This window comes from Leguminivora glycinivorella, chromosome Z, assembly GCF_023078275.1.
Source record: "Leguminivora glycinivorella isolate SPB_JAAS2020 chromosome Z, LegGlyc_1.1, whole genome shotgun sequence".
NCBI classification, from domain to species: domain Eukaryota; kingdom Metazoa; phylum Arthropoda; class Insecta; order Lepidoptera; family Tortricidae; genus Leguminivora; species Leguminivora glycinivorella.
The window spans coordinates 21382707-21407227 of NC_062998.1; the positions used below are offsets into that span (position 1 = coordinate 21382707).

The window sequence follows — 24521 nt, forward strand, 5'->3', positions numbered from 1 at the left end:
TTGAAATAAAATCCTGTAATAATATTTAAAAAAATCAAGTACTTACTTAAACTTTATTTTATTTTATTTTTAAAAACAATATTTCGCTTACTTTAAACATAATCTAACACATGTTACATTTTTGCGGATCTTCGTTAGTGAGTATGATATTAATTTATCACGCAGCATTTACTTATGTCATTTATCATTCATTTTTATTTTTAAACTAGTGCTGTGGCGGAGTTTGTCATTTCTATTCAAATGACATTTCAGTAAGTTGATAGAAATCGTATATTTGTTTAAACGCCTCCTTGTACATATAACCTAATCGATTCAACCGATTCGTAATTAATCGGTGTGCGTGTGGATTGAGTGAGCACCTTCCGAAAATAAAAAAAATATGCTGATCATTTAGTAAAAGTTCTAAAACAATTGTAAAACGAATCTCTGAATTTGTAAAAAGATAAATCAAAAGATACAGTCATTAACATGTGCTCACTCAGTTCTCACAAACTACCAACGAAAACAGTGAATGTATTCATTTAACATATAATATTTATATACTAACATTTAGTAAAAAATATGCCAACTTACCTCTATAAATTTTAGATCACCTAGTGACGTATTTAATTTTTTACAAATAGTTTCTTATGCTCACTCAATCCTCACACTTATTTTATATTCGTTGTCTGGTTGTAAAGATATTCAGACATAACTTTTCTCATACAAATGTATCATGTAGGGTGACCACACTATGTCGGCTCCTGATTTTCCCCGCCTTCCCATTGTCATATTGAGATTGGGGAGTTTCGTTCAATTTTGATAATAGTTTATATTAAACTAATACCATATTAATTCTCCATCTGCAAGCTGTTTTTAGGTTATGTTCTTGGCCTAGTGATGATGTGTATTGTGTAATTTTTATCGACGTCAGGATAATAACCATATCGACATTCATACATTAAAAAGGACATGAATGATAATTGGTAAGAAACAAAGAATATAATACTTCACTAGTAAGAAACCAGAAATCAGGAGCCGACATAGTGTGGTCACCCTATATGATACATTTGTATGAGAAAAGTTATGTCTGAATATCTTTAAAACCAGACAACGAATATAAAATATTAGATGGTGGATATTTAGTAAAAATTTTTACTAAATGTTGAAGTACTTTCGAGTGTCTGTGGTGCTACAAATCTTAAGATATTTACATTTTTAACTTTCTCAAAACGTGTGGACTGAGTGAGCACTTACAAAAATTTATTATAAAAAAACCTGACACGTTAGTGGTTCGTTTTGTATTTTACAAATTCCCATTTCACTTTTACTAAACTATACACATATAATAGCGGTCTAAATCTTATGTTTTTCATCAAAATTCGGCTTTTCAAAAGTGTGAGGATTGAGTGAGCATAAGAAACTATTTGTAAAAAATTAAATACGTCACTAGGTGATCTAAAATTTATAGAGGTAAATTGGCATATTTTTTACTAAATGTTAGTATATAAATATTATATGTTAAATGAATACATTCACTGTTTTCGTTGGTAGTTTGTGAGAACTGAGTAAGCACATGTTAATGACTGTATCTTTTGATTTATCTTTTTAAAAATTCAGAGATTCGTTTTACAATTGTTTTAGAACTTTTACTAAATGATCAGCATATTTTTATTTTATTTTCGGAAGGTGCTCACTCAATCCTCACGCACACATTAATCGCTAGATTTGGAAAACGATACGTCTTAGCCACATCGCAACATACTTTAACCTCCTAAGGCCCAAGGTCCTTCCTATAGTAATAATTAAGTTGGTCATTCAGACCCAGCTTCTTCAACGACTGTATAGTCATAGCGTACCACGGTCCTACCAGTAGGACTTATTATAAAAGCCATCATGTTGATTTCAAATTTCGCGCCAATCTAAACTGACGTATACGATTTTCTAGAGGGGTATTTTAGTTTGAATGTGAACACACTCATAAGCTTGAAAAACAAAAACAAAGTGTCAAACTGACAAGTTACAGACGGCGACTTGGGTATTCCGTGAAGGAGAGGTTAGTAAATCCAATTTTATTCATGTAATCTTGAGTAATTTTTACTAATTTTTAAATTATCTTCTTTTTTATTAGTTATTTTACGGAGTTAAGTAATAATTTATTTGATTTTGCTTATATTTTACGAAATACGGGATGTAAAAATATTAAGTCCTATGAGTAGTACCTCGGGCTTATACAACTACATAACTTAATAATAATGTTTGTGGTGGTTGCAAAAACTGACACATATTGCTTTTATTGTTGTAGGATTAAATGACAGAGAAACATAATTCGCTCTTAGGGAATCAGAAATAGAAACTGAAGATGAAGAAACAGACTTTAGCGACATAAAACTCATAGAAACAAATTTTGTACAAACAGTTCCTATGTCGATATTTCTCTGTCAGAACTAATTTCAAAGCCTAACCAGTGGAGTAACGTTCGTCCAAGAAGAGCGTAAAATCTTAATTTTTGGGTCTAGTAAACCACTAAAGACTGATTAAAAGTGATTAGTGCATTATATTATTTAAATAAGACTATTATTTTATTGTATTCATTCAATGAAACTAAAAAAGAAACAAATCTTAAGTGAGTTTTTTTAATTTTCTTAATATTAATTACGTTTTTTTATAAGCCCATGGTCCTTCTTGTAGGACTTTTTTAATTAAAATCAATTTATCCTAAAAGGCATCATAAACTGATAATAAATATGCCCCAAAGCTGTCAGTGGCATACAAGTACAATAACATTAAAAAAATGTGTTCCTAATGTTTGGGCCTGAAAGAGTATAAAACAATAGTACTACTGGTAGTACCGTGGTTCGCAATGACTAGGGGCCGAATTTCGCCTTGGGCCTGAGGAGGATAAAACAAATGTGTCAAATATGTGAACTTACAGATCCGGGACAATATGTGCAATTGTACATTACTAAGTCAAATAAAAAGAAATCCCTCAAAGGAATAAGTTCGCCTTTGTACTGTTCTTTACTGTAATTGACAACGTTTCAAAGTTTTCAATGTCCCTAAATCGAAAACCATTTCGAGATATATTATATTATATAGTCATACTATAGTTATGGAAAAAAAGCTGCACTTTTAGATGGAAGCAAGCCGCTTTGCATGGTGATAGTAGACATCATAGTAAACGATTTTTTCCGAGGATATCGAAATTTCATCCCTTAGGAAGCCGAGCGTAGCGAGGTGTTTTATGAAAATGAAAAAAATTATATCTTTTTATCATGTCGTCCGATTTTGACAAATCGTATCTCAAATAAAAGGTATTGCTTTATGTAATTCAAAAAATATTTGAAAAAAAAATATAAGTTAAAAAAAAGCAAGAAAAAATAAAAAAAGTAAATTTAAGTATCGCACTGAATAACTTCAAAAAATGACAGACAAAATGTACAATGTCGATATATGAGTTTTTTTTATTTAAGGACAAATAAATTCATAGTTGAAAACTAAAGACTGCATCGAAATCGGATTAGCATTTTTTAAGATACAAGTTGCCAAAGTTGGGAAAGATCGGTTTATATGGCCCCTTTGAAATTCCTTTGCCAGAAAGTCAGAAATAATATATTTTTCTGACACAGAAAAATACATAGTAGCAGTACACATCAAAATAAAATAAAAAATTCCGAGGATATTATAATTTCATCCCTTAGAACGACGAGCGTAGCGAGGTCGGTTACGAAAATCGAAAAAAAAAAATTAATTTTTTTGTACGTCGTCCAATTTTGACAAAACATATTTCAATTGAAAGGTATTGCTACTCGTATAAGTCACTTAAAAAAATATTGGAAATAAATGTATTTTTTTTTAATTTAAATTTTCGTATCACACTGAATAACGGCAAAAAACGGTACACACGATGTATATTCTCGATATATGAGTTTTTAAAATTAAAGACAAATCAATTCATGATTATAAACTAAAAACCGAATCGAAATCGGATCAGTAGTTTTTAAGATACAAGTTGCCAAAGTTGGCTTAGTTTGTTTATATGGTCGGTTATAAATTCCTTAGCTAGAAAGTCAGAAACATTAACATTTTTCTTACAGTTAGTTATTCATTGGTAAAAGACATCATAATAAACGATTATTTCTGAGGATATAAAAATTTCATCCCTGAGAAAGCCTTAGAATGACAATCCAATAAAAAAACAGATTTTTTTTTGTTTTTCGTAACAGACCTCTCTATGCTCGGCTTTCTAAGGGATGAAATTCTTATATCCTCGTAAAAAATCGTTTATTATGATGTCTATTACCAATGCATACTTTTTTTTAACTGTAAGAAAACTATAATGTTTCTGACTTTCTAGCTAAGGAATTTATAAGCGACCATATAAACAAACTAAGCCAACTTTGGCAAATTGTATCTTAAAAACTACTGATCCGTTTCGATTCGGTTTTTAGTTTATAATATAATCATGAATTTATTTGTCTCTAATTTTAAAAACTCATATCGAGATTATACATCGTGTGTACCGTTTTTTGCAGTTATTCAGTGAGATACGAAAATTTAAGTTAAAAAAAAATATATAACATTTTTTCCATTTTTTTTTCAATATTTTTTAAGTGACATAAAGCAATACCTTTCAATTGAAATATGTTTTGTCAAAATTGGACGACGTACAAAAAAAATTGATTTTTTTTTTATTTTCGTAACCGACCTCGCTACGCTCGGCGTTCTAAGGGATGAAATTGTAATATCCTCGGAATTTTTTATTTTATTTTGATGTGTACTGTTACTATGTATTTTTCTGTGTCAGAAAAATATATTATTTCTGACTTTCTGGCAAAGGAATTTCAAAGTGGCCATATAAAGCGATCTTTCCCAACTTTGGCAACTTGTATCTTAAAAAATGCTAATCCGATTTCGATGCGGTCTTTAGTTTTCAGCTATGAATTTATCTGTCTTTGATTTAAAAAACCTCATATATCGACATTGTACATTTTAAATTTAAAAGTGGAAAATGTCTGCCTTGGGTGAGACTTGAACTCACGGCCTCTGGATCAATATTCCAGCGTTCTGCCAACTGAGCCACCAAGACTTCAACCAAGCCAGCGAAATTTTCCACTACTAAGGTCAATGGGACCCGTAGCGACATCTACCGTAAGAATGTTAAACTTCTTAAACGGCAACCGGAGTTCCAAGTCATATTGGAAATTCACCAGTTACGATGCGCTAACCATGCTAAATTTTAACTTCTGATTAGCAGAAACGTCTGCAATCGATGCCACTAGGCCTAGAATAAATTTAAAAGTGGAAAATGTCTGCCTTGGGTGAGACTTGAACTCACGCTGGAATATTGATCCAGAGGCCGTGAGTTCAAGTCTCACCCAAGGCAGACATTTTCCACTTTTAAATTTATTCTAGGCCTAGTGGCATCGATTGCAGACGTTTCTGCTAATCAGAAGTTAAAATTGTACATTTTGTCTGTCATTTTTTGAAGTTATTCAGTGCGATACGTAAATTTACTTTTTTATTTTTTTCTTGCTTTTTTTTTAAATTATATATTTTTTAATTTTTTTTTAATTACATAAAGCAATACCTTTCATTTGAGATACGATTTGTCAAAATCGGACATGATAAAAATATTTTTTTTTTTTCATTTTCATAAAACACCTTGCTACGCTCGGCTTCCTAAGGGATGAAATTTCGATATCCTCGGAAAAAATCGTTTACTATGATGTCTACTATCACCATGCAAAGCGGCTTGCTTCCATCTAAAAGTGCAGCTTTTGGCCAAAAATTCTCCATAACAAGTATGACTAATACGCCTGTAGATCACAAAAATATATTGTTGTACAATTAATAACAAAAAAACACAGTAATTGACAACATTTCATATTTTCAACTACTACGTTTTATCGTTTGATTTGAAAAAACTCAATATTTAAAGATACACGTATTTTTTTATTGTTCCCAAAATCTGCTATTTTAATGCGAAAATCCCTTTTTATTACTACTTCGAACAGAAAGAGCGTAAGTGTCAAACGTCAAGACACAGCTTTATGACGCCACATGTGTTGTTTTATACACCTAAGAAAACGACAAAATCATTCCTAAAAAAAGTTTTAACAGTCGGCTTAAACAGTCCGAAATGTTTGACTGTCAAGCACAAACTACTAAGAATTGACTAAGAAGATACGTCTGTCAAGTGTAACTGTCAACAAATATTGAATAACTAAGAGCTATGGAATGTAGAAGTATAAGGAGAGAAATCTGTCAAAGTAGAACAGTCGAAAATGTGACTTCCCCTTTAAACTATCTTTAAGATTTTTTTACTAAAAATAAGGAAAAGAAATATTAAATAAAGAGTTTACTACTACTACTACTACATACTACTACAAATACAGTGTTACATATTTCATAACTGACCAGGGAGAACATTCTAGAACTCCCGCTCCGCTTGAGTGTGAAGAAAAATTACTGTCAAATGGACTGGCAATGGTATGTAAGTTCATTGAACGCGGCTGGCATTTCAGTTGTGTAAGCTACAGGCATGTGTATCGTTGGCTTAATATTAAATAAGCATTAATTACAGTTCTCAAACTCGGGTCAACACTATCCAATTTAGTAATTGTTATAATAATTTGACACCGAAATAATGGTTAAAAAAGAACATAATTATTACTTATAGGTTATTTAGTTCATAAAATAAGTTTTATCAAAGAGGATCGAGTATTAAAGAGAGTTACTGTCAAAGTAAAATGTGTAATCACAGTGCATAGACTGCCATCTCTCGACACAAGCTTAAAACTTTTGAACCTCAGTTTTGACAATTTGGGCCATATTCTTAGCTTGATATGTTTTAAAATGTCAAATATTTATATTAGCGCCATCTAGCCGAGCGTACCCCAAAGGTGTATCGCCATCTAGCCCACCGTACCTTTTTCTGTATGGTTTTGGGGTACGTTTTTTCTTAGACTTTATCGGTCTATACGAAGTTATATAGGTCTTTGGTTTTATTAAGCGGAACACCGTTGTCAAAAATTTGCTACTGAATTAATAACTTTCAAATCTGTTAGTTACAGTTTAAATTGCCTGGGACAGATCTGGAACAAGGCGCTTCAGGGGTTAATGTTAGAATTTATAACAAACCTGCAAACACTGTGGTGTATTGGTATTTTTTGCTCCTATTAACCCTTAATAGGGCAGAAGAATTTCGGAAATTAGTAAAATTTGAAGTGTGCGTGTGGATTGAGTGAGCACCTTCCGAAAACAAATTTGAATTCTGTCAAATTGTCAAATAAAGTCCGAACTATGGTGGTAAATATATGCCCCCTGCCCTATTAAGGGTTAATATATTTTAATCAAAAGTATGGCAAGTTGTATATTTTGAATATTTCGCTACCTTTGAATAGTAGACACTGTAGCGGAAAATAATCTATCATATTTGAATACTTACTTCATTCATTTAAAAAAAAACGACTGTTGTGATGTCGATGAATTTACAATATGTATATAGGTGCATACGAAAGACTATTTGGCCAACTTAAGGTTCATTTTTAAAACAATTCGTATGCCCGAGTTATGCAGGGTAGGCCCGTGGGCCTCAAATAGGAAAATAATCTAGTGGTGTAATCTCCATACCAACGACTTCTGAGATTGATAAATCCATCCATCTATATTATCAAAGACATATTGTAACTCCGTATAGACAGATAAAGTCTAAGGGCCCCCACAGACGGGAGACAAAACTGTTTTGTCTCCGTCGCTCGGTCTATGGGCTAGTATGAAGGTGCGCACACGAGGCGACGCAACTTTTCATACAAATACGAAAGTCGCCGAGCAACTTTGTCGCCCGTGTGCGCGCACCCTAAGAAAAAAACGTAGGTACCTCAGTACCATACAGAAAAAAGTACGGTGGCCTAGATGGCATTACACCTTTGGACACTCTGCTAGATGGCGCTAATATTAATATTTGACATTTGGGATCATCCATAAATTACGTCACACGTTAAGGGCGAGGGAGGGGGTCGACGAAGTGTGACAAGTGTGACAAGGGGGTGGGAGGGGTCCTAAATTTCGTGACGTCACATTTCAAAATCTATCATAATCTAAGGGTTAATTAAAACACGAACTTTAAACTGTTACTTTATGAAAACCTCATAAACATATACAAATACAGGTGTTCGGTAACCGGATGGAAAGCCAAAAGTAGGCGATAGTCTAGGCCATTTAGAACATTCTTCAACTATAAATGTCTTGGACAAAATTCGATTCGTCGTTTTTTTTTTTAACTTCTCGGTGAAAACTCCAAAATTTCAGACTAAATCGATAGCATACTCTTGTTACTGTAGATAGTTGTTTTGGTTTTATTTTGTATTGTAAAATGTCTATCGTATACCATAAAATAAATTTGAATCATCTGTGTCTAAAGAAAATCAAACTACAGCGATTTAAAAATTAATAATAATAAAAAATAATGAATTAATATATGTGTCGCAGCATGACGGCTGCGGATGTTGGAATGTCAAGATATAGTCTATGGAAATAGTCTATGCTTGAGTGTGTTTGACTGCGATACAGTGTCTGTTATTTATATGACCCGAACAGCTGTTAAATGGATTAGTTCCTGGCTGGTTAAGATGACCACCGTCATTAAGACAGCCGTGTTGAGTTGGATCCTGAGAGGAACAGTCAGTTAGATTTGAATTGGAAAGTATCGCAGTCAACTGCACTGCATTCTTTAAAATATTTTTGGTATATTTCTTTATTGAGGCTTTATTCAAGCCTCCAACATCAGAAGTGGGAGTGGGCAGCGGAAGTGGGTGGGAAGCCTCCAACATATGTATTAAAAAATTTTTTTTTAAACCACAAAACAAACATGTATGGCTAAAAATGTTCTAAATGGCCTAGATCAGGATCACCTATTTTCGACTTTGTATCTCGTTATAAATATAAGATACCAATTGTATTGTCGACCTATTCAGAATGTGGAATCTTGAGCGTTGCGGGGGTTTCAAGGCACGTAGGTTATAGTATTTTATGCAACAGGCGTTTAAAGGAGGTCAAAAAAGACGAGTGGCGTGGGTAACAATTTGAGGCGAAGCCGAAAATTGTTATTGAGACGACACGAGTATTTTTTGACCCAGTTAAACACCGTTGCATACAATACTTTTTCTACGACCATGCACTTAGTTTTTAATAGTTTTCTTTCGTGAAATTCACACTGCTTCCTGTATTTTGACGCAAAGGTTTGCACTGTCAGCTCAGCTGCCCAAAGCCTTTCCGCGCACTCGCGCAGTGTCGTTATAAGGCGTTGCCATGGTTACAGAGCCAAACAATGCGTTTTTAGTTTTTTCGATACTGCGCGCATGCGCGGAAAGCCGGCGGACACTGGCTTTGGGGAATAGACCTTTATGTAGGGTTTTAAAGAACTATGCACGACCGTGTAAATGACGTATAACAGTTCGGGAGTAGAAAAAATAAATTTGTCACACACACCAACACGTGGAAAATATTAACTGCAAAACATCAAACAATTTAATTTGATTCATATTTTTTTAAACATCCCAAAGTTAAAATTTCTATGAAATTACTTTACATTCTTATAGATAAAATGAAACTTTGTCATTTCGTTTTTGAAGTATCAAGTGTGGTGAAGAATAATTTAAGTACATAAATGGAAATAAGATTGATTTCTAATTGACCTGCTGTGATAAGGAGGGGGGGAGGGGTCAAAAATCACGATTTTTAGTGTGACGTAATTTATGGATGACATATATCAAGTTAAGAATATAGGCCAAATTGTCAAAACTGAGGTTCAAAAGTTTTAAGCCTGTGTCAAGAGATGGCAGTCTGCACTGTGATTATACATTTTACTTCGACAGTAACTCTCTATAATACTTATCCTCTTTGATATTATATTGTTAGTAGGATTCGCTATTTTGTGTTTTTATAATAAGAAGTTCGATATTAGTAACATACACGATCGGTGTGTGTAGTCTCCAATCCGCATCAGGCTCTCGTGGCTGCCCACGGGCCACGTGCAGTGTGTCCTATAAGAATAGTTAGTATTCAAATACATATTTGTAATGATGATCCAATAGTCTAATTTCGACTAATCGTTTTCGATATATGTATAACCAGTATGATAGATTTTTTCCGCTACTGTATGTAGTTGTTTATTGAGTCGCGTATTAAGTATTGATATGGTACATTTCAGCGATGACAACATATCACCGTGGAATTCGGATGACATGGATTCGATAGGGTCAGTGCCGGAAGCGCGGTCGCCGGGCACGCGGTCGACGCGCGCGGGCAGCGTGGCGTCGCGCGGCTCGCGGTCGCGGCGCGAGCTCCGCGGCCCGCTGGCACCCGCCGCCGCGCCGCAGGACCTCGGCCCGCCCGAGAACGTCGTCGTCACCTTGCGGCTGCTCGTCGCGCTCGAAGACTATCTAGGCAGTCTAGGCCCTAAAATTGTAGATTTACTCACCGAGGCTATCCGAATGGAAAAGGTATGTATCGGTATAGCTCCTACTCTCTTGCAACGAATTAGATCTAAATTGTTTAGTACCTAGTTATTTATTTATTACCGATACAAACTTCAAACCCTCTTTAATCCTATATCCCATCGTATGCTGCAGGCACGAATCCGTGCGTAAAATTAGGTCATGTAATTTTCTTTTTCTCAAACTTGGCAGTGCGCATAAGAAAAGAAGCAAAGCGCTTCGTGCGGTTTCGCGGAATACCAAGTAAGGTTGGAAACCGGCCGTGCGTCTGAGTCCGATGGTAGAATGGGGACGGTGGAACAAGCTCGTGTAGCTCTTGAGCACACTCCCCGAAGTGCAACCTGTAAAACACCGACAAACTGGCGACTTTCCGCCGATGGGCCAAAGACTGAAGCTTAGCCGTTAGCTTCTTATCGCCAATCATCTTCCTGGCTCTGCGCTCCACTGAGTCTAAAGCGGCGAGTTGGTATTTAGCTGAGTCGTCCCACAGGTGGCTGCAATACTCCATACAGGATCGGACTTGAGCTTTGTAAAGTGTTAGAAAAGCTTATTTAGGATGCCCAGCTTTCTGGCCGCAGTTTGTACTTAAACTCAATGAAGGTGCCAAAGTTGAGGACTGAACTCAACTCCACACCGAGGAGTTCCAGACAGATTCACCTCGGAAAATAGGAGTCATATCGAACGGACTCTGTTTTGCGGAAAACAGACACGCCTGCGTTTTGGTGGCATTGAACGTGACCAGATTTTCGTCCCCCCACTGCGAAACGCGACTAAGGGTTAAGTTCGCTCGCTCAACCATGGCCTCTCTCTGTGAATGTTTGTCGTCTCTGCTGTCCCCTGCACTAGCTAAATATCTCTCAACAACCGTACGTCTGCATAACCAACAATACTGGGTAATGTGGAACAGGAAAAGGGTTTCGGAGAGAACAGACTCCTGAGGAATACCGGCGTCGATGGCCATGAGGGCCGAGGAGAAGCCATAAATGACTACTCTGACCGACCGTTCACTCAAGGAGTCAGATAGCCAGCTACAAAATTCAGCGGGGATGCCGTATGCAGGAAGATTGTTAAGGACACTTGCGTGCCAAATCCTGTCAAAGGCCTTCGAAATGTCCAATAAAGCAGCTAGTTTCACCGTTCTTCTCGATGGTTTCGCCACAGCGGTGCGTGACGTACGCTAGAAGATCTCCAGTAGACCGACCCCGGCGAAAACCATATTGACGGTCACTGAGCAGATCGTTTGCCTCGGGGTAAGTCAGCAACTTGCCGTTAAGTACCCTTTCCATGACTTTACAGAGCATGGAAGTAATGGCGATTGGTCGGTAATTGCAGGGATCAGCACAACTACTCTTCTTGGGTACTGGCTGCACATTTGCAAGCTTCCAGGATTTCGGCACCATTCTTGTTTGGAGAGAGAGAGAGATGCGGTACAGGCGTGTCAGTACAGGATACCGTCTGGACCATTGGTCTTATCCACGTCCAGAGTCTGCAGAGCTCTGCGTACCTCATTTTGACGAGTAGCAATTCCTTGCATAGAGGAGCTGCATTGAGGTAGCGTAGGTGAGAGTTTTGAGCCTGCGTCTAGACGTGAATTGACAACATTTCATATTTTCGACTACTACTTTTTATTGTTTGGTTCGAAAGAACTGAATATTTAAAGATACACGTATTTTTTTATTATTCCCAAAAACTGCTATTTTAATGCGAAATTCCCTTTTTATTACTACTTCGAACAGAAAGAGCGTAAGTTACAAACGTCAAGACACAGCTTCGTGACGTCACATGTGTTGTTTCATACACCTAAGAAAACGACAAAATCATTCCTAAAAAAATAGTTTTAACAGTCAGCTTAAACGGTCCGAGATGTCTGACTGTCAAGTGTCACTGTCAACAAATATTGAATAACTACGAGCTATGGAATGTAGAAGTATAAGGAGAGAAATCTGTCAAAGTAGAACAGTCGAAAATGACGTGTCATACCCTTGTACCTGCAATTGCAGCGCCACCTGGTTTTATATCTGCACTTCTGAAACTTAAAGCTTTCGCTCCTTACCTCTTATCTCCATACTACGAGCGGTGATAAGTGTCACAGTCAAACTCAAGTGACATCCCAACCGGAAGATTTTTTTGGTTATAGTGGCAGCTCTGAATAGTCTGAATGGACTATGTGACGTCACTTCCCCTTTAAACAATTGTTAAGAAATTTTGACTAAAAATAAAGAAAAAAAAATATTAAAAAATATTTTTTTGTGATCTACAGGCGTATATCTCGAAATGGTTTTCGATTTAAGGACATTGAAAATTTTGAAACGTTGTCAATTGCTCGCAAACAGAGAAGCAAACAAGTTTGATTTCTCCGTCGCGGATTGGGCCACTGTACCATCCGGGCTTGTGCAGAGATGGCAGTGTGGGACGGCAGAAGTTGGATTCGACCGCTTTCGACAGGGACCAGACCAGAACCGCTTACTACCTATACGACTGACGTGGTCTAATCGAGCCTTTCGAAGCACACTTTTGCAGGACTTGGCAGCTGAGTTAAAGGCTTTTTTCCTCGCACGTACCCTCCTCTGTGTTCCAGCTTTTGAGTCGCGGGCTTGTTTATTTACCATGGAATTACCCACCTCTGCTTATGAGTATTATCAATAATAAAGAGTGGTCCAGTAAAAAAGTAGCAGTGAATGATATGGTATATTTTTTTTATCCGTTGCTACTTACGAACCAGTTATTTTTTTAGTAATCTGTATATAATTATACTATAAAATATAAATAAAATCATATTGGAAAATACGAGGTTGTTTATAAATTTTTATTGTAATACTTTGAAAATTTTTGGACAAGACAATTTGACAATCTTCATTTCGTCGTTGAGAATGCCAAATCCGTTATGTGCGCGGTTTTGAGTAAAGTAAATAACACTATGTATTTTGTTGCTAGGTAACTATTTGTCAATCAAAAATCGAGCACATAACGGATTTGGCATTCTCACCGACGATTTGCCGTTTTCCACAACGCCACAACTAGGGTTGCAAATAGAAAAAAAAACAAATGGTTTTTTTCCAAATATGGTTTTTTTTTTCAGATGAACAAATAATACGACAATAACGGTTTTTCGTGATTTTTAACGTTTCAATAACAATAACGTACATTTTAATTCGATAAACATTCAGTATACAAACATTTATTGGGGAATCCCCGATGCAGCGTGGAGAGGCGGTGGTGTTGCCAACAATAAATAGCGATATGTTAGTTTTATAAAACCCGAAATTAAAGTTATTAAATTAAATTTGTTTAATAATTAACATAAAGTCTAAAAAAGCGCATAAAAGTATTAACTGTTCTGCAAATTTTGAGATTTCGACCTTTAGAAAAAAACATATACTCCAGAAAAAAAAAATGTTTTTGCCACGGTTTTTTTTTCGTTTTTTTTTCAAGCCAGAAAAAAACCGTTTTTTTGTAACCCTAGCCACAACTGAATTTTCATGTTCATATGTTGGTTCACCTTTTTGGAAATATCATCTTATGAATAAGTTATACCAATTAACTGGATCTAATCTTGGGTAGTCAGCAGCGACCGCGGCTCCATACAAGCCGGTTCCCACCGAGTTGTCCTAACATTTAGTGCTACCTAGATTGTATATTTATATACCTAGCAACTCATAAACTAATGATGAAAATTCTTGCTAAGTTGCAATTGCTAATACAAAATAGGTACTAGGTTTCATTCAACCATACCACTTCATAACACGCGCGCGCGCGAAAGCCACAGAAAGTTACCTTCACCTACCTAGCGCAAGCTTAGCTTCCCTAATCATTCATAGATTCATCGCGCGGTACGAAAACTACGCACACACTCATAATTTTTGCTATAAAAAATTTGCGCACGGGATAACTTGATTTTTATCGGGTTATAGGTAGCAATAAGGTTCATATTGGCGTTTAACTCGGTTGCACGCACACGTTTACAAAGCCGGTAATAGCAGTATTATATTTGGAATAAAAACCTTAAATTATAGGTATTGAGGTTCTCATATGGTTTATATTGAAGTGTGTCCTGCGTCACAATTTTGAGTGGAGTCGAAATGGCGTCAAGGACCTTTAAATATTGCCATACGAAAAATCTAATTGAAACAATGCACAATGGGTAAAATTAAAATGTTATCGTATTCCGCTGTTATTAATAATTTGTTAATGTTATATTTTGAAAATATTTTGAAAAATACAAATTATTCTTTTAGAGTGAGTTCAAGTGTCTTATTGTAGGTTCTAATTTAGTTTTATAAGAACGTTTCATAAGTACTTTTTCAAATTCTGGGTTTTCTAAATTCGTGGGTAAAAAAGTAAGTTATCATGGCAACATTTAGGTACATTTTATTCCCGGTTTTTGTTTACAAATAGGTACCTTTCACTGTAAAATTTTAATGTTAAAAACTAATTTTGTGCATAAATTACACGTAGGTACACTTTATTGACCGGTGTAATTTAGTTTGACTAGTATTTTGAGTATATTGTATAGTGATGCTGATGAGATAGGATCGAGTTATACAAATGGACGCAGCGCAGTGCAGGTATATTTTATAGGTTAGTTCATGTTTTTGGAATTAAGTTATTGCAGTGTGTGTATTGTAGATGGTTTGATGAAAAACTTAATTAGGTTTTACCCCGATACTTTTTTAAATTAATTCGTTTTTATTCGTTTATTGTGACACCAGTGATGAAAGATAACAAACTACCAGGGCTTACGCTGACTGTAAGCGTTCGCGTCCAAGGACATATTCACGCGTAAGATTAGAAACCTTCGCTAACTAAAAGTTAGGTTAAGTTTAGGTATTTTTGCTCTGTGTTGCCTAGTCATGTAGTGTCTAGCGCCGCGACTGGTAGTCAGTAAGCCTCTCCAATGTAACCTCTATATTATACAGACGTTTTTGTATAGGATACAAATACGTGTAAAAATGGCAAATAAACAAAAAATAGAAATTTCATGTGACTACTTACCTCATCGTAACGTAAATTCAAGTAAGTTTAGTACTGAACAAAAGACAATTCATTAAGATTTTAAAAAGTTACTAATAAAATAAAAGAAAATAATTGTTTATGAGAAAACACCTCGTAAATTCTTTCAGAAGACCGTGTTCAAAAATATTTAGGGGAATTGTAATATAAAATGGTGGTGGTCCGATGGTTGACTGGTAGAGAATGCCATTAGGCATTAAGTCCGCCATTTGTACATTTTTTTTTTATTTATGTGCAATAAAGTTTAAATAAATAAATAAATAAATAAATAAAACGTGGAAACTTGAATTAGCCCTTTTACTTTAAATAAAATTGTTTTTAATTTTACAGAATAGGATCTACATATTATTTTAAAAATGCACTGCTTTAAAATTATCTCAAAATAGAATGAATAATCTACATTCTGTGCTGCTACTTTTTTTCCGAACCACTCCTTATTATTGGCGATAATTAGTGATTGCGTTGCGAGTGATTTAGTGGGTTGATTCGGAAACAGGAGGTCGCGAACTCTTCGGAGGAGCTACTGGAGCGCGAGTCAGCGGTGGTGCTGATAGAGACGGCCAAGGAGAAGCTGAAGGGCGCCGTGCAGGCGGGGCTCGTAGCCGCCGCCGCCGCCGCCGCCGTGCGCGCCGCCATCGTGCGCGCCGCCGCCACGCTGCACGTGGCCGACACCCGCGCCCACAAGGTATACTTGTTTCATGCCCTGCCCAACCAATATGCTTACGGTCCCCCTCCCGGTTCACTCTATATTTAACTAATTGGGACTAGGGAAATAAAAGGTTTCACTACAGAAAATGTTTGAGTAAAATATTTAGTGCTCTTCGAATCGAATAAGTATAATACATTTATCTCACACACTTGTGTATTTTCCTATTTTATCTTACCACTAAGACTAAACTTTAGTTTTAGTAGCAGTTCTCAGTAGCGATAGAGCAAACTTTTTGCAAATACATATGTACCTTCACTGATGAATAGGCCGATGTATGAGAAAAAACATATAAAACTATAAATCGGTGGCGCTGCAAACCCCTCGTAGCCGAATTTCAAATAGCTGACAGGGTATTTCATTCCGTCATAAAACTAACATACATAACATAACTCATACATAACATAAACAATAACAATATAATTAATGCGGAAGGTACGGAAGGCATAGTCACGGGAGTAAGTAGTATTATACAGCTCTTGTCGACGTTGTAATAGGATGTGAATATTTATTTAGTAAGGTCAGTGTGGAAAAGAGCGTCTATTCGGAAAAACCGTCTACTGACTATATCTTTTGTGTTTATATATCTACGTCTCTCACACCTCCGAAGGTATACCAGTTTTTCATCCTTAATCCATTGGTATTCAATACATATCCCTAGGACGAACACTAGTTAACGATAAACTTGATTCGTGTTTCGAACAAAAAAAAAAAGAAGCAGTTGGAATATTTGTGTATTATGTATGTAACGTAGTCATTTAATAACGGTTTTTTTCTGACTAGCACTATTTAATCTACTCGGAAAGTCCGGCATAAAAGAGAAAGGCAAGACCGGCGATATGATAAACAAGGAGTTGCCAACCTTTTTTAGGCTTTATTGGAAATAAATCGAGTGTAAACAATGTCAATATAATTATAAGTACGTTTTTGGCTTATGATAGTTGTACCGTTTTTGATTTTAACTTATACAGTTTTGGTAATGATTCGTAAGGTGTTACTGAAATCATTCGAAAGTAATCAATAAAAATAAAATATATATGACATGGTTGTAAAGAATGATAAGAGGTGAACAGAACTGATCCTACACTGCATTATTCATCATCATATTTAAGTTGGTAGAATTATCGTAAGTTCTACCCGTTTTTTATTATTCTTGTTTAAGTATACATATGTGGATTGTGCAACATGCGGCAACAAATATTTCTAAAGAGAGTAGGTATAGTAAAAAGGCGATGGCCAGCGATTTACGCCCTGAGTTACAAATCTTAATGTTTTTATTACACTTGCACTTAAATATATTCAAAAACAACGTAAGGTCAGTGTCGGGAAGACCGTCTACCCAGAAAGACCGTCTACTGAATATAACTTTTGTATTTATATATCTATCACTTCTTACAACTCCGAAGGTATACTAGTTTTTCGTCCTTAATCCATTGGTCTTCAATAGATATTCCTAGGACGAACACTAGTTAACAAAAAACTTGATTCGTGTTTCGAACTCGACCATCGAGTTCAACATGGTTACGCAATAGTTATTTGTTATACAAGGGGGCAAAGTTGTATTTTAACGCCGAGTGTGGAATTGAAAAACGAGTAAGTGAAAGGATTCTATAGTTGAACCACGAGCGAAGCGAGTGGTTCGAGAATAGAACCCTGAACTTACGAGTTTTTAACACACGAGAAGTAAAATACATTTGCACCCGAGTGTAACACAAAACTTTTCCCCTCACTATAGCGAGGAAACTACAACGCAAAAAATGCGTTTATCACTGCTTCCAGTAGTTCCACAGGTGGTAAATCATCATTATTACTAGATTCACCTACTTTTATCAATTTTAAAGCAGTTAATTTGACTTTATTCAAGGTCAAATTACTTTTCCTACTAGTGGATAAAATGCGTTTTTACCCGCTGGTATTAAAGGACAAAACACGTGTTTCCGAGCTAGTGAGGGGAAAAAAAATTAAATAAAATGGAAGCAGTTGGAATATTTGTGCAACAACGGGTGTTGTAGGTTAATTTTAATTATAAGTTTCGGCTTTGCTTTTGTCTGGACCTGAAAAAAGAAGGTTATCAACCTCATTTCCGGGACATATGACGGTCTTGCCTTATAAATAGAAAAATGCTGATATGTTGAAAATATCAACGTTATTTGTTTTAATATCTATTACATTACTCCCTGTTATTACAGAATATAACAATGAACATGACTTTGATACTTATTTCCATATAAAATTACGCGACAACGAGCACTAGGCGGTCTTTCCTTATTCAGCGCGTGGGGACGGTCAACCCGCCGAGCCTTAAAAAAGTAATTTTTATCACATAAGTTTACTTTAATTCACCAAAGTATTATAAAAGCTGTGTAGAATATAAAATTTGCTAGCCCATAGGACCATGCGGATCACTCCAGACTACTTTAATAGTCTAGTTTTATCCACTCAAACTTTATTTCATATAAAGTATGCCGGTCTTGCCCGCACTGACCTTACTAGATGGAGAACGATTTTTCTACAACTCACGCTCCGCCTGCGTGCAAAATCACATTTAGTGTGCGATTGTGATGAAAAAAAAATACGCATTCATTCATACTGTAGTGACTATAGCAAAATCCAGACATTGCTAAGAAATATTAGCAAACTAATTCACGTATCTTAGGATACCTTTTCTTGATAATAAAGTTTCGAAAACAGATAAGTAGTTGGATTTATATGAGCCTGTAATATCGTGACTTAATTGGATTCGCAGGTGTTCGTTGGAAAAACACCTATATACGAGGGCTGGTTGAAAACAATCCGAAACAATATTAAAAAAATAAATAAAATAAAAAACTTTTGTTAGATACGTCATCTGCAATCTTTTACGATTCCGATAAATGTAATTTCATGAGATAATAGTTGTTTTATTGATAAAATATTCTCATCTGAATTGAAAAGTCGATAATTTTCGTGAAAATGGAGAAAATGGAGGTTCGTGCTGTTATAAAGTTTAATGTTTTAAAAGGAAAAACAGCAACTCATATTAAAACAAGGCTGGATCGTGTGTTAGGGCATTCTTCGCCATCGTTGAGCACTGTTCACACATGGGTCGTGGATTTCAAACGAGGATGACAGTGCTGCAATGATGCTCCCCGTAGTGGAAGACCAAATGAGGTAACAACCCCAAAAATGGTCTCTAAAATAAAAAACATTGTATTGGGGGACCGTCGATTAAAACTTCGGGAGATAGCAGAGATTGTAAATATTTCGTTAGAACGTGTTTTTAATATACTGCATAAGCATTTGTCTATGAAAAAGCTTTGTGCTCAATGGGTGCCGCGGTTTTCAAATGACCAGCCAATGAAACACCGAGTGAATGTTTCTAAAGAGTGTTTGCAAATCTTTAGAGAGAATCCTAAAGAATTTCATCGTCGTTTCATAACGGTCGATGAGACTTGGATCCACCACTACACACCGGAAACTAAAGAGCAATCCAAGCAGTGGACAAAAAGTGGTGAACCCGCCCCAAAGAAGGCAAATACGACCTTGGCCGCTGGCAAAGTAATGTCAACCGTTTTTTGGGATGCTAGAGGTGTCATTTACGTGATTATCTTGAAAAGGGAAGAAGAATAAACGGCCAATATTATGCAAACTTGTTGCAAAAGCTGAGCGATGTAGTCGAACAAGAAACACCCCACTTATATAAGAAAAAAATCTTCTTCCACCACGCTAACGCAGCGGTTCACACGGAAAAAGTTGCGATGTCAGAAATTCAAGAATTACGCCTCGAAATACTGCCGCACTGGCCTTATTCGCCTGACTTGGCCCCCTGCGATTTCCATTTGTTTCCGAATTTGTAAAAGTGGCTAGGGAGACAAAAATTTTCGACTGACTCTGAAGTTATTGACGCCGTTAACGGCTATTTTCAGGGTCTTGACAGAAGCTTCTATAAAAACGGAATTATGGCAATAGAGAAGCGTTAGTCAAAGTTTGTTGAGCTAGGAGGAACCTATGTTGAAAAATAAAATCGTTTTATTCAAATAACTCTGAGTTTTCCTCTTCGTTTCGGATACTTATCAATCGGCCCTCGTATATGGACCTGAAAAGAAAAGGTTATGAACCCCATCTACGGGACATATCGGCGTCTTGCCTTATAAATAGAAAAAAACCGGCCAAGAGCGTGTCGGGCCACGCTCAGTGTAGGGTTCCGTAGTTTTTCGTATTTTTCTCAGAAACTACTGAACCTATCAAGTTCAAAACAATTTTCCTAGAAAGTCTTTATAAAGTTCTACTTTTGTGATTTTTTCATATTTTTTAAACATATGGTTCAAAAGTTAGAGGGGGGGGACGCACTTTTTTTTCCTTTAGGAGCGATTATTTCCGAAGATATTAATACATACATACATACATACATACATACATACATACAATCACGCCTGCATCCCATAAAGGGGTAGTCAGAACTCATGAAACTACTAAAGCCTCAGTGCCACTCTTGGCAAATAAGGGGAAGATATTAATATTATCAAAAAACGATCTTAGTAAACCCTTATTCATTTTTAAATACCTATCCAACAATATATCACACGTTGGGGTTGAAATGAAAAAAAAAATCAGCCCCCACTTTACATGTAGGGGGGGTACCCTAATAAAACATTTTTTTCCATTTTTTATTTTTGCACTTTGTTGGCGTGATTGATATACATATTGGTACCAAATTTCAGCTTTCTAGTGCTTACGGTTACTGAGATTATCCGCGGACGAACGGACGGACGGACGGACAGACAGACAGACATGGCGAAATTATAAGGGTTCCTAGTTGGCTACGGAACCCTAAAAATGCTTATATGTTTAACATTTCAATGTTAATTTATTAATTATCTAGCACATGCTGCCCTGTTTATTACGTAAAATAACAATGATCATGATTCTGCAACGTAGTCTCAATATGAAATTACGCGACAACAAGCACTAGACGGTCTTCCCGTACTCATCGCGGGGGGACGGTCAACCCGCAGAGCCTTAAATATTGTGATATTTATCACTTAAAATTACCTTTTTTCACCAAAATATTATAATAGCTTTATAAAATATAATATTCGTTAGCCCATAGGACCAAGCGGATTACGCCAGACTACAATTATCTACTTTTATCCACTCAAACTTTATTTAAAATAAACTATACCGGTCTTGTCCGCACCACAGAGGACCTATACATAGAGGATCCAGCTCCATACATTAAAATACAACCATCTGAATTTAGCTTAGACGTAGATGGCAGCAGTATTGTCTGCTTAGGCATAGATGGCGCTAAAACTGCTAGAAGTTTTTAGTATTTGTAGCGACATCTAGATTCAAGGTATCGAAATAATGTTATTTCTAGATAAGTTGTCAATTTGAAAAAGTCTTTAAAATATGGTCGCTAATTTCGTCATCTGAGTGTCGGCAGCGCATAGCTCCGTCGTAAGTGCGTCGGCCTAAAAATCACTTGCACATCGTGGGTTCTTATCCCGGCCAGAAACAAAATTTTTATGTTTGTATTTATAAGTTCCTTTTTTATGTAAAGACTCGATCTAATAAAATAAAACCGAGCGAAGCTCGGCCACCCTACCTGGTGTATAATGTATATGATATGATTCAAACACAATTTATTATTGTTTATGTATAAATGAAATGATCAAATTGAATGATTATCTTTGTAAAGAAATTTGAATAAAGTACCTAATAATTTCACTTTATGCAAGTTCGACTTGTGGGCCAAGATAACCACAGAGTGGGAGCCCCACGAGTCAAACCGGGGATCCGGCAGACCACACCGGCGATGGCGGGATAACCTGGACTCATTTTTGATTGGCTGGCCAGAAATAGCACTAGACAGAGAAGATTGGAAAAAGAGGGGGGAGGCCTTTGCCCAGCAGTGGGACACAGTGGGCTCTGAATGAATATGCAAGTTTGGTGACCAAAAAATGTTTTTTCAGTACAGATGTTGTTTTTTTACGCACTAGTGCGAGAATTGGTTCATTTCTTGTCAGGTCGAAACTTCGAGAGGGCCATCTGTACTGAAAAACGTCGTACGATACACGTGCGAATGTTGCCAGTACATGGAACACCCATTCCTACAAATTCCTTCCGATAAATTTTGACGTCATTGTGGCAAGATAACAAGTGACAGATGTACACATCATATTTTTCATCAAACACAAATTGTTTATATAGTTATATTTACCGAAAATACATTTTTTTGCAATAATAATTTACTGTCATTTTATCCATTATTTGTGGAGAAAATTCTCAGTTTTAACCTTGGCAACCCTGCGTCCGATCGTTCCGTTTTACGCGACTTGCCATTTTAATAGTAATGTGCGTAGCCAAAACTCATCCTCATTAAATTAGGTAAAGTGGAAATGATAAAGCTAGTCTTATTATTATATATTTCCTTTATTTATTTTGCTTCTTAGGTTAAGCTTTTTATAATATGAATATAAAAGTAAAATACAAAAACACATACAAAACAATATAAAAAACATATAAACACATTATAAAAAACCTAACCTAGGGTGCCGCCAGCAGCGGGGCAGGGCCCAAGCTGCCGGTGGTTAGGGCCGCAGAGAGAGGAACCGTCGGACTATCCGCGCCGTGTCCAAGATCACCGCCTTCTGCATCTGGCCCTTGATCCAGCCACCTAGCGAGAGTCTCTTAAGATGTTGATCGAGACTCTTCGCTATGAGACCGTTCGCTGAAACGACTATCGGAACAATGATCGTTGAATCAACATCCCACATGGCGGTTATCTCGTGAGCCAAGTCTAGGTACTTACTGGACTTGTCCTTCTCGGCTTTCACGAGATTCTCATCATGGGGGATGGTGATGTCAACGAGCACGGCCCGGCGTTGCGGTCGATCTATTATCACAATGTCAGGCTTATTGGCTACAATAGTATTATTGTTATTGTTATTATAGTGAGAGTATAAGTAAGATTTTAATTATTATTTTATTTCACAATGCAAGTTTGGTAGTTGAAGTATAGAAACGGAATGCATAATTCAGATTGAGGTTACTTGTAGAAGCAAAACATTACCTTTACAATTTTCTTTTCCTAGCGTTTCGTTTGTTGCCAGCTCGTCAGATTACGGTTAGGAGAATGCTGACAACGTTGCAATGTATTTATGTTATGATCCTGACATTCTTATGAGTTCAAATCCTACGCCGAGCATATTAGATATGACTTGTAAGGTGTGCAATTTCTGTTAAGATTAGTGATGTAGGGACTTTTTTACTTTTTTTTGTATTTATTAGTATTTCTTTTTTTTTAGACAGCTTTTGTTTTGTTTAGTGTTTGCAAGCTTTTGTTTAGTGACATCTATTGGTGTTTTTTTGACAAGAATTGAGCTATGTACCATGTTAGCCCCGTAACGAACTAAAAAGCATAAAGATGTCGTAGTGCGATAGATGGCGTTTAAATCAATTTACGCCATATATGATTTAATTGTTCGAAACACCAATTTACACTCTGAGAAAGGGTATTCTTGACTGTTTTCGATGTATTATGGTAAATTGATTAAAACTGTGCATTACCAGCAAGTAAATATCTTGATATCAAATAAAAATAAATCTATCAATAGTCAATCATACACCAAGTGACATCTATTGTGACAAATTCTGAACTATTCGAGACGACTATGAGATGGATCCTCTATGTATAGGTCCTCTGTGTCCGCACTGACCTTAAATGTATAAATGTGATGCCTACACTGAGAGAAATTTGCGTTTGAAACAAAAGTAGGTATTTTAGTAAACGGAATAAATCACTATAATATTGATGATACAAGTCGAATTTGTACGAACAACAAGTTCAAACTTGTTAAAAGATATTTGATTGAATCAGTCAAACATAATGTTTAAAACAATATGTGACATGTTGCTTTTATAAAATCGACTTGTTGATTCAAATAAAATAAAACTTGTAGAATGTACTAGTTACACTTAACAAAATCAAACTTGTAGATTGAACCAAAGAGCACGTAGTAGGCGCTTTTTTAACAAAAAACATTGTTGAACGAACATGAAATCTAGTTGTTTTTTCTCTCAGTGTATCCATACTGATATTATAAATGAGAAAGCGTGTGTGTCTGTTTGTTTGTCCGTCTTTCATGGCAAAACGGAGCGACGAATTGACGTGTTTTACTAGGTGGAGATAGTTGAAGTGATGGAGAGTGACATAGGCTACTTTTTGTCTCTTTCTAACGCGAGCGAAGCCGCGGGCAAAAGCTAGTTGTATATAATGTGTGGGTTGTCGCTGACCACTATACAATACAATACAAATCCACTTTATTGCACAACCTCAGAAATGT

General features: G+C 36.1%; 1 protein-coding gene across 4 annotated transcripts in view; it reads left to right on the plus strand.

Annotated features, from left to right (window-relative positions):
• LOC125241602 (uncharacterized protein CG7065-like) overlaps nt 1-24521 on the plus strand; it is a 161195-nt gene that overhangs the window by 105697 nt on the left and 30977 nt on the right. For all 4 annotated transcript variants that reach the window (XM_048150161.1, XM_048150160.1, XM_048150163.1 and 1 more), the window contains 2 exons: nt 10193-10484; nt 15985-16173. In XM_048150161.1, the coding sequence (XP_048006118.1) occupies nt 10193-10484; nt 15985-16173 (481 nt within the window). The remainder of the gene's footprint in view (nt 1-10192; nt 10485-15984; nt 16174-24521) is intronic.